The sequence below is a fragment of the Lithobates pipiens genome, unplaced genomic scaffold (genome assembly GCF_037356315.1).
Source record: "Lithobates pipiens isolate NorthernLeopardFrog02 unplaced genomic scaffold, aLitPip1_a1.2 Scaffold_23, whole genome shotgun sequence".
NCBI classification, from domain to species: domain Eukaryota; kingdom Metazoa; phylum Chordata; class Amphibia; order Anura; family Ranidae; genus Lithobates; species Lithobates pipiens.
Genome location: NW_027507785.1, coordinates 310658233 through 310677630, shown reverse-complemented (window position 1 = coordinate 310677630; position 19398 = coordinate 310658233). Strand labels below are relative to the sequence as shown.

Sequence of the window (19398 nt, the reverse complement as noted above, 5' to 3'; positions counted from 1 at the left end):
GAGACGCATAACGGAAGTTGCTGCGATGCCTGCGGAGGAGAGCAGGGGAAGAGGAAGCCTCCGCCCATCAGTGCTGGGACAAGGTCATCTAGAGCTCAGGGCGAACATGCCAAACTGCGCTCCCCCCCCCCACAAGATGTATGATGATCATTTTGTGGTAGCAAAATTACACCCACAAAACCACTGAGCACTAATCCCACCTAAGCATAAATCCCCCCTCCTCCCAGTAAAAATTCACCTCCCTGCTTAGATCCCCCTTCTCAGCTCAAATATTTGCCCCCCCCCCCATCCCCCAGCTCAAATGCCCTCCCCTGAAAAATAAATCCCTCTTAGCACAAGTCCTCTACCACTAAAATGTCCCCTCTTAGTACACATTTTCTTCCCCCCCCCCCCCCACTTCAACATACCCCCTCCCAGCACAAATTCCACCCAAATACCCGCTCCTAGCACAAATCATCTTCCACCATCCCCCTGCCAACACAAATCCCCCTAAAGCACCACTCTTACCACCCCCCCCCCCCAAATTTCGCCTCCTAGAACAATACTTACCCCCTGCCACTGCCCCGAATTCCCCCTTCCAACACAAATACCACCCAATATCACTGTCACCTGATACTACAGTGCCCATGGTAGCCGCCCCTCATGCCCACCCATTGTGCCAGCCATCCCGCCAGTCACTGTTTGGCGCACCCCCCCCCCCCCCCCCAAATTATTTTACCATCAGCCGCCACTGGTGTTCTTTCTCCATGGTCTCACTGTACGTAGGGACATAGCCACCCTCTCCTGCTCGTTCCTAAGATACACTATGGACTATGGGATTTGTAGTGCACATGACCGCAACTAACATGCATTGCTCACTTCCAACAAACAGAAGGTAGAGGGAAAAGTACAGGGAGTTCATGGAGAATGTTGCAAGGATCATATGAAATGGATTACAGGACCAGCAAAGTGTAACTCCACTTTTATGGAGAATAATAATATAGCGTATATAACTGTGACACAATGGGCAGGGGGTTGATTTACTAAAACTGGAGTACACAGAATCCGGTGCAGCTGTGCATAGTAACCAGATTTTAACTTCAGCTTGTTCAATTAATCAGTTGCTACTCTTTCCATATTCCAATGATGGATTGAACAGTGCTCCGTGACATGTTTAAAGCTTGGGATTTTTTTTTTTAATAACCTAACCCGGCTTTAAACTTTTCCATAACTTTATCCCTGACCTGTCTTGTGTGTTCCTTGGCCTTCATGATGCTGTTTGTTCACTAAAGTTCTCTAACAAACCTCTGAGGTCGTCACAGACCAGCTGTATTTATACCGAGATTAAATTACACACAAGTGGACTCTGCTTTCAGAAGTCACCTAATTTGTAAGTAATTGGTTTCACTAGATTTTAGTTACGGGGTATCAGAGTAAAGGGGGCTGAATACAAATGCACTCCACACTTTTCACATATTAGTAAAAAACATTTGTAAACCATTTATCATTTTCCTTCCACTTCACAATGATGTGCCACTTTGTGTTGGTCTATCACATAAAATCCCAATAAAATAAATTTACATTTTTGGCTGCAATATGACGAAATGGGGACTATTTCAAGGGGTATGAATACTTGTTCAAGGCACTGTATATGTGTTTAGCTAGCTCAGAACAGTAGGGGGGTTCAGCTGTATACAGCGGGTAAACTAAAGTTGGCAATAGATCGAAATTTGTCGGGGGATCAGCAGTTCATTGTATTCTGATGGCGGGGAAACCTCCTGCTGCTTGAATACAATAAATAGCACAGCGCGAGGGATTCTCCCATCATCACAGTCAGTGTTGAGGGGGGAATTCAAGCAATTTTCTTTCCTAAATCAGAGGTAACATTTGTTACATTTTGAGAAGGTTACAATGGCGGATTTACTTGAAAGCCATGGAGTTTATTTACTAAAAACTGGGGAGTGCAAAATCTGGTGCAGCTGTGCCAATCAGCTTCTAACTGCAGCTTGCTCAGTTAGACCCCTTTCACACCACCCATTGCGTCGGCGGTAAAACGCCGCTATTTTTAGCGGCATTTTACCGCCGGATTTGCGGCGCATTTCGACGCTAGCCGGGTGCTTTTAACCCCCGCTAGCACCCGCGAAAGGGTTAAAACCACCGGCAATACGCCGCAATAGCGCGTTTTGCTGTTGGTATTACAGCGCTGCCCCATTGATTTCAATAGGGAGCAGAGGTGGAGGAGCAGTAAACACACCGCTCCAAAGAAGCTGATGGCAGGACTTTTTTCTGACGTCCTGCCAGCGCACCGCTGTAGTGTGAAAGCCCTTGGGCTTTCACACTACATACAATGGTGCAGCTTCTTTAGGGCGGATTGCAGGCGCTATTTCTGGCGCTATTTCTAACGCTATAGCGCCTGCAAAACGCTCTGGTGTGAAAGGGGTCTTAAAGTGGAGGGCCACCCTGAAAAAAAAAAATCCATTAAAAATTAGAAAAAAAAAAATATATATATTTTTTTTCATTTTATTTACCAGAAATGCCTGTTGCTAGGCACATCATCCTAATCTGCCTCTTCCTCCTCCGCGGAGATCTTCTTTCTTCTCTCCCTCGTGCGGCGTCTTCTGGGTAATGGGTCGCGCTGTGTTCTGGGAACTGTGTGTCCCAGAACTAGTGCGCCCCATTCACAAAGCGATGCGCGACTCGCGCATGCACAGTAGGAAACGGGCAGTGAAGCCGCAAGGCTCCACGGCCTGGTTCCCTTAGCCAAAATGGCAGCGCCGGGACCCGAGACCGAGGGACAGGTCAGCCTCGGGCGGCCGACATCGCGGGCACCCTGGACAGGTAAGTGTGCTTATTAAAAGTCAGCAGCTACAGTATTTGCAGCTGCTTACTTTTAATTTATTTATTTTTTTAAACCGGCCCTCCTCTTTAAGCTCTAACAATAAAACCAGGAAGCTGATTGGTTGTTGCCTATGCAGGGCTGCACCAGATTTTGCACTCTCCAGTTTCAGTAACCCCCCCCCCCCCCCCAAAGTGTTGGGGTGTCTCTACACTAGGACCTAATTGTCATATCACAAAATGTAAACAGCCTCATGCTGCGTACAAGGAAAAAAAAAAAAAGTTTAATATTGACATTTGTTATCTATTGATAAAATATATATATATATATAAAATTTATTTATATTTTTTTTTTTGTTTTTCTTTGTTTATTTTTTTTTTTAAAGGGAGAGACTGAGATAAGCCTCTTCAAGATTGCAGCTCGGTGGAATGTGACAACTTACTACAAGCTATCTTAAAATAAACATTTTTTCTAAATATTTAGCAAGCATGAATAAAAAATAAAAAAAAAAATAAAAAAAAATGGCAACATAGTTACATAAAAACAAAAAACATACATTAAACACAGGCTGCATTACAAATCAGCAGCAAAAAGGTCAACATCATAAAAACAAACAAAACAAAAACTGCCAAATCCTTAGAACATATCAATACTAAAAGTAAACAAACAATAAATAGATTGTAAATTCTCATGATTAGGGTCAGCCAACCCACTTGTCTAGAATTGTAGAGCAACTGTACTGTCTCCCTTTAGTCTGTAAAGCGCCACACAAATTGTTGGTGCTACATAAATCTTGTATTATAAGAATAATGATAGTAATAAATAAGATAACGTAGGAAAGCATTAAAAACAAAAGTGCCTGTCCTACTTTTCTATGCCAGGTATGCAAACCAAAAACGTATTTGAATAATCATTAAAATTTTTGGTAGGTCCCAAAAAAAAAATTTTTTTTTTTTTTTTCTATAGTTTTATTCACAATGTATTCCCTTTTACTCTGGTTTAAATATAATATATGATTAATATATCATTTTCTCCTTGTTTTGCACCGTGTGGGAGCTCGTCAATGGTGTAAATGTACAAGGGCACACTGAGCAGCGTCGGGCGTTGGCGATGTACCGACGTTTTTGCAACACTTTTTAGGCGCTAGCGGGGCACGTTTAACCCCCGCTAAAGGCAGACAAAGGGTTAAAAGTGCCCACAAAAAATGCAGCTACAGTGCCACTGCCCATTGGGCAGCGGTGCTTTAGGGGAGGTGTATACACCGCTCCTACAGTGCCTCAAAGATGCTGCTTGCAGGACTTTTTTGAGCATCCTGCCAGCGCACCGCTCCTGTGTGAAAGCCCTCGGGCTTTCATATTAGAGTGAAAGGAGAGGCTCTTTACAGCCAATATTTTTAGCGCTATATCGCATGTAAAGCGCCTCAGAGAGAAAGGGGTCTAAAGCTTTCTTTAAAGGAATTGTAAGCAACCAGTTGAGTTTCCAGAACAGCTAGAAAACTGATCAGACAGCTAGAGTTCTCCTGCTTAGTGTGGTCAGTTTTTAATAGGAAAGCAGAGGAACTAGCAGGAATACCAGGGATTTCACATAAAAGGAAGCACACAGAGATACAGAGAAGAGAGCAGGAGACTTCGGCTACTTTCACACTGAAGCGCTTTACAGGCGCTACAGCACTAAAAATAGCGCCTGTAAAGAGCCTCTCCTGTGCGGTGCGCTTGCAGGATGGTCAAAAAAGTCCTGCAAGCCGCATCTTTGCAGTGCTATAGGAGCGGTGTATTCACCACTCCTAAAGTGCCCCTTCCCACTGAAAACAATGGGGCATCGGCGCTTTGCGAGCGGTTTTAACCCTTTTTCGCCCGCTAGCGCCACTAAAATGACGGTAAACCGGCGCTAAAAATAGCGCCTCTTTACCAGCCGGCCTCAGTGTCAAAGTAGCCTTCCTCATACAAATACACAGTACAGCAGGAACATATCAGGAATATGAAGGGTTGGGGTGACATACACTTTAAATAAAATCTTTTTTTTTTTGTTAAATAATATATATATATATATATATATATATATACACACACACATACACACACATACATACATATCACACACACTTCAAATTTAATTATATGCAGTTTGATCAACTATTGTCAAACAACATAATAAAAAGGAAAATAAATGTATAAAAAACACAAAATTATAACGTTAATAGATAATAAAATAAAAAATAAAATGTGTTAGCCTTGGTTTTATCTGTGTCATGTATGCAGATATAAAAAGAGAAAACAAACTCCTGCTTTTGTGTTAGGTATGCAGATAAAAAATAAATAAATAAATTAAAAAAAAAAAAAAACACACAAGAAAACAAACTGGGAGTTCTGCTTTTATCCTCATGTATGCAGCTAAAAAATATAATAAAATATTTAAAAACAAAAAAATAAATAAATAAAAACATAAAATGTGCAAGTCCTGCTTTTATCTGTCATGTAGGCAGACATTTAAAAAAAGGTAAACATTCCATTTGGTAGCATTTTTTTTTTTACTCATAAGCATCTTGTTGTAAAGCATAATACAATTTAAACAATAAAAGACAGAAAATAAGAGGAATCTCCCCCCCCCCCCCCCCCCCAAACAAACAGGGCTTCACAGCACTGCAAATTCTTGGAGTACCCTGGGGGGGTGGGTGTCTTACAACAACCCCCAAGTGGCACTACTTTTGTTTAAACTCATAAATTAAAGTGCTGGTAACATAGGAGACCATACAATGGAAAAAAAAAAAAAAAGGAAGAAAGAAAATCATAATGAAAACGTACATGGGAAATAGAGTCGGGTTAATTAAAAACATAAGAGGTGGTCTGAAGAACACGAGTACATAAGGAGTGCCTGCAGCCAAGGGGGTCCTACAATCAGGGTATGGGGAGTAGATAAGGGGGATTGAATAAGCGGGGCTTAGATGAAGGTTGTGGATGTCTTTAGTAAAGCCCCCCCATTAAAGAGAGGGAAAGGGGGGGTCTGCAGAACATTATAACATAAGGAGTGCCTGCACCCAGGAAAAGGGGGGGGGGTCCTACAATCAGGGTATGGGTGGTAGATAAGGGGAGGGTTGTAAAAAAAAAGGGGGGGGGCTTAGATGAAGGTTGGGGATGTTTTTAGTAAAGTCCCCCATTAAAGAGAGTGGAGGGGGGGGGGTGTCTGCAGAACATAAGGAGTGCCTGCAACCAAGAAAGGGGGGTCCTACAATCGGGGTATGGGGAGTAGATAAGGGGGGTTGTATAAAAGGGGTGCTTAGATGAAGGTTGGGGATGTTTTTAGTAAAGTCCCCCATTAAAGGGGGGGGGGGTCTGCAGCACACTAGAACATAAGGAGTGTCTGTGTCCAGGAAAGGGGTCCTACAATTCTGGTATGGGTGGTAGATAAGGGGGGGATTAGATGAAGGTTGGGGATGTTTTTAGTAAAGTCCCTCATTGAAGGAGGGGGGTCTGCAGGACATTAGTACATAAGGAGTGCCTGCAGACAGGATTGGGGTCCCACTGGGTGTATAAAGGGGGGGCATAGATGAAGGTTGGGGGGTCCGGAGGAGTGATCACAGGAAGCCCACCCTTCCTGGAGAGGATCCTCCAACAAAGACAGGATGAGGATCTCACACAAGTTACAAAGTAAACTTTTCTTATTGTTCGGGAAAGTTGCCCGGTGCCCCCCGCTGTGTGCCGGGGAGGGGGTGGGGGAAGGTCCCGGCTCCCCCGGTCAGTTTTGGGATCCGGGCCGAATCGGGAACCCCGGGAGAAAAGTTTGTTGGAAGCCGCCACTCACCGATCAGCCCCCCCACCAGGAATGCCAGCACTTGGAAGATGAGGAGGACGCCGCCGACCAGGCACAGCTTCTTGGTGCTCATATTCTCGATGATCGCCCCCGCCATGGCCGCCAACCGGGAGGAGAAACGCCGGAGAGAGCTGAGAGAGAGCGGCTACCGACCGACCGACCGACCGACCGAGCCAGACTGAGAGCTGCCGCAGCGTCACGTGACCCGCCCGCCCGGCTGTGCTGCGCCTCCCCCTGTCCTTACACTGCAGTGCCATACACTGACCAGCACAGGGAACACCGACACCTATCAGCCATACACCGACCAGCACAGGGAACACCGACACCTATCAGCCATACACCGACCAGCACAGGGAACCCCGACACCTATCAGCCATACACTGACCAGCACAGGGAACACCGACACCTATCAGCCATACACTGACCAGCACAGGGAACCCCGACACCTATCAGCCATGCACTGACCAGCACAGGGAACACCGACACCTATCAGCCATACACCGACCAACACAGGGAACACCGACCTCTATCAGCCATACACTGACCAGCACAGGGAACACCGATACCTATCAGCCATACACCGACCAGCACAGGGAACACCGACCTCTATCAGCCATACACTGACCAGCACAGGGAACACCGACACCTATCAGCCATACACCGACCAGCACAGGGAACACCGACCTCTATCAGCCATACACCGACCAGCACAGGGAACACCGACACCTATCAGCCATACACCGACCAGCACAGGGAACACCGACACCTATCAGCCATACACCGACCAACACAGGGAACACCGACCTCTATCAGCCATACACTGACCAGCACAGGGAACACCGATACCTATCAGCCATACACCGACCAGCACAGGGAACACCGACCTCTATCAGCCATACACTGACCAGCACAGGGAACACCGATACCTATCAGCCATACACTGACCAGCACAGGGAACACCGACACCTATCAGCCATACACCGACCAGCACAGGGAACACCGACCTCTATCAGCCATACACCGACCAGCACAGGGAACACCGACACCTATCAGCCATACACCGACCAGCATAGGGAACACCCACACCTATCAGCCATACACCGACCAGCACAGTGAACACCGACACCTATCAGCCATACACCGACCAGCACAGGGAACACCGACACCTATCAGCCATACACCGACCAGCACAGGGAACACCGACACCTATCAGCCATACACTGACCAGCACAGGGAACACCGACACCTATCAGCCATACACCGACCAGCACAGGGAACACCGACACCTATCAGCCATACACCGACCAACACAGGGAACACCGACACCTATCAGCCATACACCGACCAGCACAGGGAACACCGACACCTATCAGCCACACACCGACCAGCACAGGGAACACCGACCTCTATCAGCCATACACCGACCAGCACAGGGAACCCCGACACCTATCAGCCACACACCGACCAGCACAGGGAACACCGACCTCTATCAGCCATACACCGACCAGCACAGGGAACCCCGACACCTATCAGCCATACACTGACCAGAACAGGGAACACCGACACCTATCAGCCATACACCGACCAACACAGGGAACACCGACCTCTATCAGCCATACACTGACCAGCACAGGAAACACCGATACCTATCAGCCATACACCGACCAGCACAGGGAACACCGACCTCTATCAGCCATACACTGACCAGCACAGGGAACACCGACACCTATCAGCCATACACCGACCAGCACAGGGAACACCGACCTCTATCAGCCATACACCGACCAGCACAGGGAACACCGACACCTATCAGCCATACACCGACCAGCACAGGGAACACCGACACCTATCAGCCATACACCGACCAACACAGGGAACACCGACCTCTATCAGCCATACACTGACCAGCACAGGGAACACCGATACCTATCAGCCATACACCGACCAGCACAGGGAACACCGACCTCTATCAGCCATACACTGACCAGCACAGGGAACACCGATACCTATCAGCCATACACTGACCAGCACAGGGAACACCGACACCTATCAGCCATACACCGACCAGCACAGGGAACACCGACCTCTATCAGCCATACACCGACCAGCACAGGGAACACCGACACCTATCAGCCATACACCGACCAGCATAGGGAACACCCACACCTATCAGCCATACACCGACCAGCACAGTGAACACCGACACCTATCAGCCATACACCGACCAGCACAGGGAACACCGACACCTATCAGCCATACACCGACCAGCACAGGGAACACCGACACCTATCAGCCATACACTGACCAGCACAGGGAACACCGACACCTATCAGCCATACACCGACCAGCACAGGGAACACCGACACCTATCAGCCATACACCGACCAACACAGGGAACACCGACACCTATCAGCCATACACTGACCAGCACAGGGAACACCGACACCTATCAGCCATACACCGACCAGCACAGGGAACACCGACACCTATCAGCCACACACCGACCAGCACAGGGAACACCGACCTCTATCAGCCATACACCGACCAGCACAGGGAACCCCGACACCTATCAGCCACACACCGACCAGCACAGGGAACACCGACCTCTATCAGCCATACACCGACCAGCACAGGGAACCCCGACACCTATCAGCCATACACTGACCAGAACAGGGAACACCGACACCTATCAGCCATACACCGACCAACACAGGGAACACCGACCTCTATCAGCCATACACTGACCAGCACAGGGAACACCGACACCTATCAGCCATACACCGACCAGCACAGGGAACACCGACCTCTATCAGCCATACACCGACCAGCACAGGGAACACCGACCTCTATCAGCCATACACTGACCAGCACAGGGAACACCGATACCTATCAGCCATACACTGACCAGCACAGGGAACACCGACACCTATCAGCCATACACCGACCAGCACAGGGAACACCGACCTCTATCAGCCATACACCGACCAGCACAGGGAACACCGACACCTATCAGCCATACACCGACCAGCACAGGGAACACCGACACCTATCAGCCATACACCGACCAACACAGGGAACACCGACCTCTATCAGCCATACACTGACCAGCACAGGGAACACCGATACCTATCAGCCATACACCGACCAGCACAGGGAACACCGACCTCTATCAGCCATACACTGACCAGCACAGGGAACACCGATACCTATCAGCCATACACCGACCAGCACAGGGAACACCGACCTCTATCAGCCATACACTGACCAGCACAGGGAACACCGATACCTATCAGCCATACACTGACCAGCACAGGGAACACCGACACCTATCAGCCATACACCGACCAGCACAGGGAACACCGACCTCTATCAGCCATACACCGACCAGCACAGGGAACACCGACACCTATCAGCCATACACCGACCAGCATAGGGAACACCCACACCTATCAGCCATACACCGACCAGCACAGTGAACACTGACACCTATCAGCCATACACCGACCAGCACAGGGAACACCGACACCTATCAGCCATACACCGACCAGCACAGGGAACACCGACACCTATCAGCCATACACCGACCAGCACAGGGAACACCGTCACCTATCAGCCATACACCGACCAGCACAGGGAACACCGACACCTATCAGCCATACACCGACCAGCACAGGGAACACAGACCTCTATCAGCCATACACCGACCAGCATAGGGAACATTGACCTCTAGAGCCACTCAGTGACCAGCACAGGGAACACTGTCCATTGTGAGCTATTTAGTGACCAGTACAGGGAACACCAGCACAGAATACACTGACGGTATTGAGCCACTCTGTGACCAGCACACAGGGAAAACCAATTTCTTTGAGACTGTGGGCAACCAGCACAGGGAACACTGACCACTATGAGTCACTTAGTGACCAGCATAGGGAGCACAACTACCCTGAACCACTTACTGACCAGCACAGGGAACACTGATTACTTTGATCCCTTCAGTGACCAGCACAGGGAACACTGACTACTCTGAGCTACTTATTGATGGGAACAGGACCCACCAACTACTTAAGCCTAGTACGCACGATCAGAAAATCGAATGAAAAATACTGCTTTCTAAGTGATCGTACGATAATCTGATCGTTAGTACATAGCTTTTGACAACTGATCAGGCCAGTTCATCTGAAATTATCTGAAGAGACAAACACATTTTTTTTTCTCATCCAATACCAGAGTGAATTATTTACATTTCATCTGTACAGTTTTAGTTCAAAAATACAATAGCGATGCAATGCAATACACTATATCACTTCCGAATTATTATTCTGTCGTACCAGAATTTTCGGAACTTTAGTAAAATTTTCATTTTCAATAGCATGCAAAACAAACGATTATTCGTCTGATAATCTCATCATGTGTACCAGGCTTTAGTGACCAGCACAGAGCACACTGATTGCCTCGAACTGTATAGTGAACAGTGCATGGGCTCAGGTACTACTATAATTCAATTATTGACCAACATACAGTGTCTTGAAAAAGTATTCATAATTTTCAAAAATTTTACACCTTTTGTCAGGTTACAACCAAAAATGTAAATGTATATTATTGGGATTTTATGTGATAGACCAACACAAAGTAGCACATAATTGTGCAGTGGAAGGAAAATGATAAATGGTTTTCAATTTTTATTTACAAATACATATGTGAAAAGTGGGGGGTACATTTGTATGGCGCCCCCCGGAGTCAATACTTTGTAGAACTGCCTTTTTCTGCAATTACAGCTGCAAGTCTTTTTGGGGATGTCTCCACCAGCTTTGCACATCTAGAGAGGGACATTTTTGCCCATTCTTCTTCTTTGCAAAATAGCTCAAGCTCTGTCAAATTGGATGGAGAGAGTATGTGAACAGAAATTTTCAAGTTTTGCCACAGATTCTCAATTAGACTTAGGTCTGGACTTTGACTGGGCCATTCTAACACATGAATATGCTTTGATCTAAACCATTCCATTGTAGCTCTAGCTGTATGTTTAGGGTCATTGTCCTGCTGGAAGGTGAACCTCCACCCCAGTCTCAAGACTTTTGCAGACTCTTATGGGTTTTCTTCTAAGATTGCCCTGTATTTGGCTTCATCCATCTTCCGTCAACTCTGACCAGCTTCCCTGTCCCTGCTGAAGAAAAGCATCCCCACAACATGATGCTGCCACCACCATGTTTCACAGTGGGGATGGTGTGTTCAGGGTGATGTGCAGAGTTAGTTTTCTGCCACACATAGCATTTTTCTTTTAGGCTAAAAAGTTAAATTTTGGTCTCATCTGACCAGAGCACCTTCTTCCACATGTTTTCTGTGTCCCCAACATGGCTTCTCACAAACTGCAAACAGGACTTCTTATGGTTTTCTTTCACCAATGTCTTTCTTCTTGCCACTCTTCCATAAAGATTTGTGGAGAGCACAACTAATAGTTGTCCTGTGGACAGATTCTCCCACCTGAGCTGTGGCTCTCTGCAACTCCTCCAAAGTTACCATGGGCCTCTTGGTTGCTTCTCTGATGAATGCTCTCCTTGCCCGGCTGGTCAGTTTAAGTGGACGGCCATATCTTGGTCAGTTTGCAGTTGTGCCATACTCTTTCCATTTTCGGATGATGGATTGAGCAGTGCTCCGCGAGATGTTAAAAGCTTGAGATATTATTTTATAACCTAACCGTGCTTTAAACTTCTCTACAACTTTATCCCTGACCTGTCTGGTGTGTTCCTTGGCCTTCATGATGCTGTTTATTCACTAAGGTTCTCTAACAAACCTCTGAGGGCTTCACAGTACAGCTGTATTTATACTGAGATTAAATTACACACAAGTGGACTCTATTTACCAATTAGGTGACTTCTGAAAGCAATTGGTTACACTAGATTTTAGTTAGGGGTATCAGAGTAAAGGGGGCTGAATACAAATGCATGCCACACTTTATTGCCACAAAATATTTATTTGTAAACAAAATTTGAAAACCATTTATCATTTTTCTTCTATTTCACAATTATGTGCCACTTTGTGGTTGCCCATCACATAAAAGCCCAATAAAATACAGTTATGTTTTTGGTTGGAACATGATAAAATGTGGAAAATGTCAAGGGGTATGAAAACTTTCTCAAGGCACTGTAGAGCTCTCTAACCAGCCTAATATACACATCAACCACTTTGAACTCATTGACCAATATATACTGTAGTTCTTCAACCAGTCTGATGCATGTAGTGATCGATAACAAATTCTCTAACTAGGGTTATACTCTCCTTGACCAGTGTAAAACTATCTAACTAGTCTTCACTGACCAATACGTCTGATAAGCCAGTGTAGACCAATGTAGAACTTCTACAATCCGTGACCAGTATGAGCTCTCAGGCTTCAGTAAAAGACTTCCAGGGGTGTAGTATTTCTACCATGGATTGATGAATTGTTCTGGGGGTTTGATGGGCTGTCAGCTATTGACTGATAACACAAAAAAATAACCTTCCCCTAATTATTAGCAATAAATGGAAACTACCACGTGGAACATTATTTGTGTTTGTAACGCTGGATGATAAACAGGAAGTCAATAATGTCTGAAGTGAGAAACTTGAATATTAATTCTATGCAAAACAAACAGTTTCAGTTCATTTTTAGCTTCTGTTTAACAGCAGCAGTGTCTCTAACTTTTTGGAGACGTATCCCTAAGCGCTAGGGTGTTTTTTTTAAATGACCTTGATTGTCATTCTGTTAGAAGCCCAACAGATTTATGGGACTTCTGGGTTTTCATAAAGTTTAGGGTTATCCCTTTTAATAATGGTTGGTTGGTGACCCTAGTTTCCAGGCCTGGGAAAAAAATGGCCTTTACCCTTTGCCAGGTTCAGGCAGAGAGGTGGCCCACCTAAGGATTGGATTATGGGGTTACGACAAAGCTTCCAAATAATTTGGTGGAGGGGGATTATGGTGTGTGGGGTTTTTTTTTTTTCGGAGGTTGGGCTTGGCCTCTAAGTTCCAGTGAATTAAACTCTTAGCCCCTGTACACACGGTCGGAGATTTCGACAACCAAATCCGTCGGATTTTGTCCGTCGGATTTTGCCCGTCGGATCTTGTCCAAAACTGTTGCATACACACGGTTGGACTAAGTTGTCGAAAAATCCGATCATTCAGAACGTGATGACGTAATTTCGTTACGATGGGACTACGTTCAGGCTAGTAGCCAATAGCTTTGATGTAGGAATTTGATCTGAGCATGAAAATTCTCTACACATGATCGGAGTATGTCCGATCGAACCAGTTGGTCAGAAAATATTTCCAACAAGTTTGAAAATTGTGTCCGACGGATATTCAGACGGAATCAGTCCGATGCAGACCACACATAGTCAGATTATCCGACAACACGGTCCGATAGGACACATTCCGACGGATTCTCTGACCGTGTGTACAAGGGCTTAAAGTGGTTGTAAACCCTTACAACACACTTTGACCTACAGGTAAGCCTAGATTAAGGCTTACCTGTAGGTCCAAGAAATATCTCCTAAACCTACACAGGTTAAGGAGATATTTGCCGAAAGACAGGCACCACTGTCTACGGCGCGTGCGGTGTAGACAGCGGCGCGCAGGCACACTGAGCGCACCGCCGTCAACGGCGATATGCGTGGCGGCTCCCGTGCGCATGCACGGGAGTGACGTCATCGTGGCTTTGCCAAACGACAGCGGCGGAGTGGCGAGACCCACCGAGAAGATGGATGCGCCGGACTACAGGGGACAGCGGTGACTTCTCTGGCTCCTGTGTCAGGTAAGTGACACATAATGGACTACTATGCGATGCATAGTAGCCCATTATGCTTTACCTTTGCAGGGAATGAAAGAGGAAGTAAACCCATCAGGGTTTACTTCCTCTTTAAGATGTCAGCATACCAAGACATTTTGGACAATTTCATGCGCCTAGGGCAGTGATGGTGAACCTTGGCACCCCAGATGTTTTGGAACTCCATTTACCATGATGCTCATGCACTCTGCAGTGTAGTAGAGCATCATGGGAAATGTATCTGGGGTGCCAAGGTTCGCCATGACTGGCCTAGGGAAAAGTTTAGGGATGGCCCCTTCCTGTTCCAACATGACTGTGCGTCAGTGCACAAAGCAAGGTCCATAAAGACATGAATGAGCGAGTTTGGGGTGGAGGAACTTGACTAAACTTGAACTTGATTCCTGACCTCAACCCGATAGAACACCTTTGGGATGAATTAGAGCGGAGACTGTGAGCCAGACCTTCTCATCCAATATTAGTGCCCGACCTCACAAATACTCTTCTGGAAGAATGGTCAAACATTCCCATAGACACACTCCTAAACCTTATAGACAGCCTTCCCAGAAGAGTTGAAGCTGTTAGAGCTGCAAAGGGTGGGCCGACTCAATATTGAACCCTACGGACTAATGCCGCGTACATACGATCGGAATTCTCGTCGGAAAAGCCTTGGATGTTTTTCTGACGAAATTCCGTCCAAGCTTGTGTTGCCTACACACGGTCAGACCATAATTCCGACCGTCGAGAACGCAGTGACGTACAACACTACAACGAGCCGCCAAAATTAAGTTCAATGCTTCCGAGCATGCGTCGAATTGTTTCCGAGCATGCGTTGGAATTTTGCGCACCGGAATTGCCACAGACGATCGGAAAAATTGAGAGCCTGCTCTCCATCTTTTGCTGGCGGAAATTCTGCCAGCAAAAGTCCGATGGAGCGTACACACGGTCGCATTTTCCGATGAAAAGCTCTGATCGGTCTTTTGCTGGCCGAATTTCCGATTGTGTGTATGCGGCATAAGACTGGGATGCCATTAAAGTTCATGTGTGTGTAAAATAAAATGATAAATTTTATAAAATTTATGTCATTTTGTTTCCCACAGATAGAGCTTTTTTTAGTGGTATTTGATCACCCCTGGGATTAGATTTGTACAAAAAAAAATTCTGCTATAAAACATCACCCCCAAAAATTTTAAAAACCGAATTTCTTCATCAATTTAGGCCAATATTTAATCTACTACATATTTTTGGTAAAAAAAATGAGAAAGCGCAGCGCGATTTGCGCATTCTCAGTAGGAAACTGGCTATGAGGCCCCAAGGCTTCACTGCCGGTTTCCCTTATCCAAGATGGCGGTTCCAGCACCTGGGAGCCAATTCAAACATCAGCTTTGGTGAACCCTTGGCAGGTAAGTAAGTGCCCTCATAGTAAAAGTCAGCAGCTCCGCTTTAACCTTTGGAATAATAAAACTGCAGTTTTATAGCATATTTGGTATTTGTTTGATCTATTCTTTCCCCTGGGGGAATTTATCTTCTTCTTGTATGAATATTTGGAGTGCGCAGCATCTTTTAATCGATATGTGGGTCTCCATTACAATATAGTAAAATGTGTCCAAATGCATTATTTATTTTGTTATATCGTAAAATATCATTGTGATTTTTTTTTTTTATATTATTGCAACTTGAATCGAAAGTACTGCCCTTGTAATGTACTGACCATGCTGACAGTTCTTCTGTCTCTCCTTGATTTAGACAAACTTTATGTTAAAGTGATTTAAAACGATCATCTTGTAAAACAACCCATTCAGTTTAACCACTTCAGCCCCAAAACGTTTGGCTGCTGAATGACCAGGCCATTTTTTTGCAATTCGGCACTGCGTTGCTTTAGCTGACAATTGCACTGTCATGCGACGTTGTACCCAAACAAAATTGACGTCCTTTTTTTCCCACCAATAGAGTTTTCTTTTGGTGGTATTTGATCACCTCTGCGGTTTTTATTTTTTGCGCTATAAACAAACAAAAAAATACAATATTTTATACTTTTTGCTATATTAAATATCCTCATTTTTTTTTTAAAGCAAATTTTTTCTCACTTTAGGCCGATATGGCAATGACAGATTGCGGTTAAAATAGAAATGAAAGGCAAACATTTTTGTATAGTTATATATATAAAAAAAAAATTAGAAATACCTTTTTTTCCCTTTTTTTTTTCTTCATAAGTGATCACATTCCCTCTGTTCTCAGCTGCATAAGAGCTGGAGGGAGGAGAAGCAGCAGCACACTGATCTTCATAGTGAATGGCTGTGCAGCAGGGGTGTGCCAGGACAAATCTGATCATTGGAGGAGAGTACACTGAGTTCCCAGCATAGCTAGAGAACTGGTAACAGTGTGCTCTCCTGCTTAGTGTGGTCAGTTTGTAATAGGAAAGCAGAGGGACTGGCAGGAACACCAGGGATTTTACATAAAGGAAGTAATACAAAGAGAACAGGAGACTTGGTACAGCAGGCTCATATCAGGAATATGAAGTGTTGGGATGACAAACGCTTTAAGATCAATGTCAGTATTGATGCTGCCAGCTGCTAAAGAGGAAGTTACTTGGGGGGTAGGCATGTGCATGACGAAAACATTTGTTTTGATTCGTAAATCTAGTTCTTTCGTCTAGTTAAATTTGGTTGATTCGTTCAATTCGTTTTTGGAATTCGTTTTCAGAATTCGTATTTGGAATTTTCAAATTTTCTTCTAATTTACCGTTTTTTTTTTTTCGATTCGAAACGATCAAATTGATACATTTTCGAATCGGTCGAAACAAAAATAAAATGTTACATTGTTTTCGATTCGAATGCAGCAAAGCATATAAACAAAAGAAAAATCTTCATAAAATGATTGCAATGACTCTTTAAATCACCTTTGGCTTAACCGCTTCCCGACCGCCTCACGGCGATATACGTCGGCAGAAGGGTGTGTACAAGCAGAATCACGTACCTGTACGTTGCCCTTTAAGGGGCGGTGGGGGCACGCCCGTGGGAAGCTCCGTGAGGCAGGTCGCGGGTCCCACGGATTCGATCGCCGCGGGGATACCCGCAATCGCCTCACGGGGAGGAAGAACGGGGAGATGCTAAAGTAAACAAGCATCTCCCCGTTCTGCCTAGCAACAGTGTCACTGATCTCTGCTCCCTCTGACTGGAGCAGAGATCAGTGATGTGTAAAACACAGCCACGCCCCCCTGTCAGGGCTGGCTTAGCCCTTCCTCCTCTGGGCTGGCCGCTCAGCTGTCGGCTAATTGCCAGCTCTCTTCTCTTTCCACAGTTACCAGCTGTTCCCGATGATGCTCGTCTGACCTGCCTATTTAAAGCCTTCCTGCTCACTTTTTTATTTGCCTTCGCGTTGGTCACATCACAGGGAACCATCTCCTGCTGTTTGTTTCAAGACTGGCTTGCTGACATCCCACCTGGCTTATCCTGCTTGTGGTTGCTCTCCTTGGATCCCTGACTCCCGGCCTGGTTGATTACCCGATTTGGTTAATGAACTTTGGACTGGCTGACTACCCGATCTGGCTACAGGACTCTGGCTATGCTTGACTACGCTTTTTTCTATTTACCTTTTTATTTTTATTAATAAACAAGTGTGATTTGATTGTACTTCTGTCTCAGCCTGTTTCATGGTTTCTGATAACCCCACAGTTAGCAACACGCCCCTAGGACACACTTAACCCCTACACTGCCACCTAGTGGTTAACCCCTTCACTGCCAGTGTCATTTACACAGGAATCAGCGCATTTGTATAGCACTGATTGCTGCATATATGACAATGGTCCCAAAAATGTGTAAAAAATGTCCGATGTGTCCACCATAATGTCGCAGCCATGATAAAAATCGCTGATCGCCGCCATTTAAAAATATATATATATATTAATAAAAATGCTGTAAAACTATCCCCTATATTGTAAAAGCTATAACTTTTGCGCAAAACAACAAATAATTGCTTATTGCAATTTTTTTTTTTTTTTACTAAAAATATGTAGAAGAATACGTATCTGCCTAAACTGAGGAAGAAAATATTTTTTTATGTATTTTTGGGGGGATAATTATTATAGCAAAAAGTAAAATATAATGTTGTTTTTTTTCAAAATTGGCGCTCTTTTTTTGTTTATAGCGCAAAAAAATAAAAATCGCAGGGGTGATCAAATACCACCAAAAGAAAGCTCTATTTGTGGGGAAAAAAAGGACGTCAATTTTGTTTGGGAGCCACATCGCACGTGCACGCAATTGTCAGTTAAAGCGACGCAGTGCCGAATCGCAAAAAGGGCTCTGGTCAGGAAGGGGGTAAATTCTTCCAGGGCTGAAGTGATTAACAAAAAACAGCATTATTTCGAAATAGTACTCTAATAAACAGTTTGTGTGAAAATGTAGCACCAATGTTAAATGCAATAACAATCAAACAGTGAAAATATGCAAATCCAAACTGTGAAAATGTATAAAAAATAAATAAATAAATGGAAATGAGTCACAACTATGTGAATGTGGGGACAATGGATGAGTCCCAAATGTGTCAGTCCAAAAAATGGTGAGTCCAACCAAACTGGATAGTAGTTCATATGAAAATGAAATAAACAGTTGAAATGGTATGAGATCCAAGAAAGAATAAAAATGGTTACTCTTGCTGGCATCCAGGTCCATTGGTTCTGGTGACACCAGGTCAATCAAGCATAGATATCCCGATCAATGGTTCATGCAGGAACGATCCAAGGGGTCCTCCAAGGCTAGGAAATCTCTCGATGGTAGAAACAGCCAATAAACCGTAAATGACCAGATGGAAAGGTCAAGCAGGTTGGCAAAACAAACTGTATGCAAAAAACGAAAAAGACTTCCAATGGTGCAGATCAAAAAGGATAGACTTTTTATTTCCACAAAAACCAACATACAGATTAAAATTGTAATCACGAATAAAAAAGCAATATGGGGAGCAAACCCTGCGCGTTTCGTCCTAGTAGAA

At 45.2% G+C, this 19398-nt stretch overlaps 1 protein-coding gene across 1 annotated transcript in view; it reads right to left on the bottom strand.

The window, feature by feature from the left end:
- Positions 1-6811, bottom strand: part of WLS (Wnt ligand secretion mediator) — a 77144-nt gene extending 70333 nt beyond the window's left edge. The window contains exon 1 of the mRNA XM_077450502.1: positions 6614-6811. Within this exon, the coding sequence (XP_077306628.1) occupies positions 6614-6719 (106 nt within the window). The 5' untranslated portion in view covers positions 6720-6811. The remainder of the gene's footprint in view (positions 1-6613) is intronic.
- Between the last annotated feature and the right edge of the window lie 12587 nt (positions 6812-19398).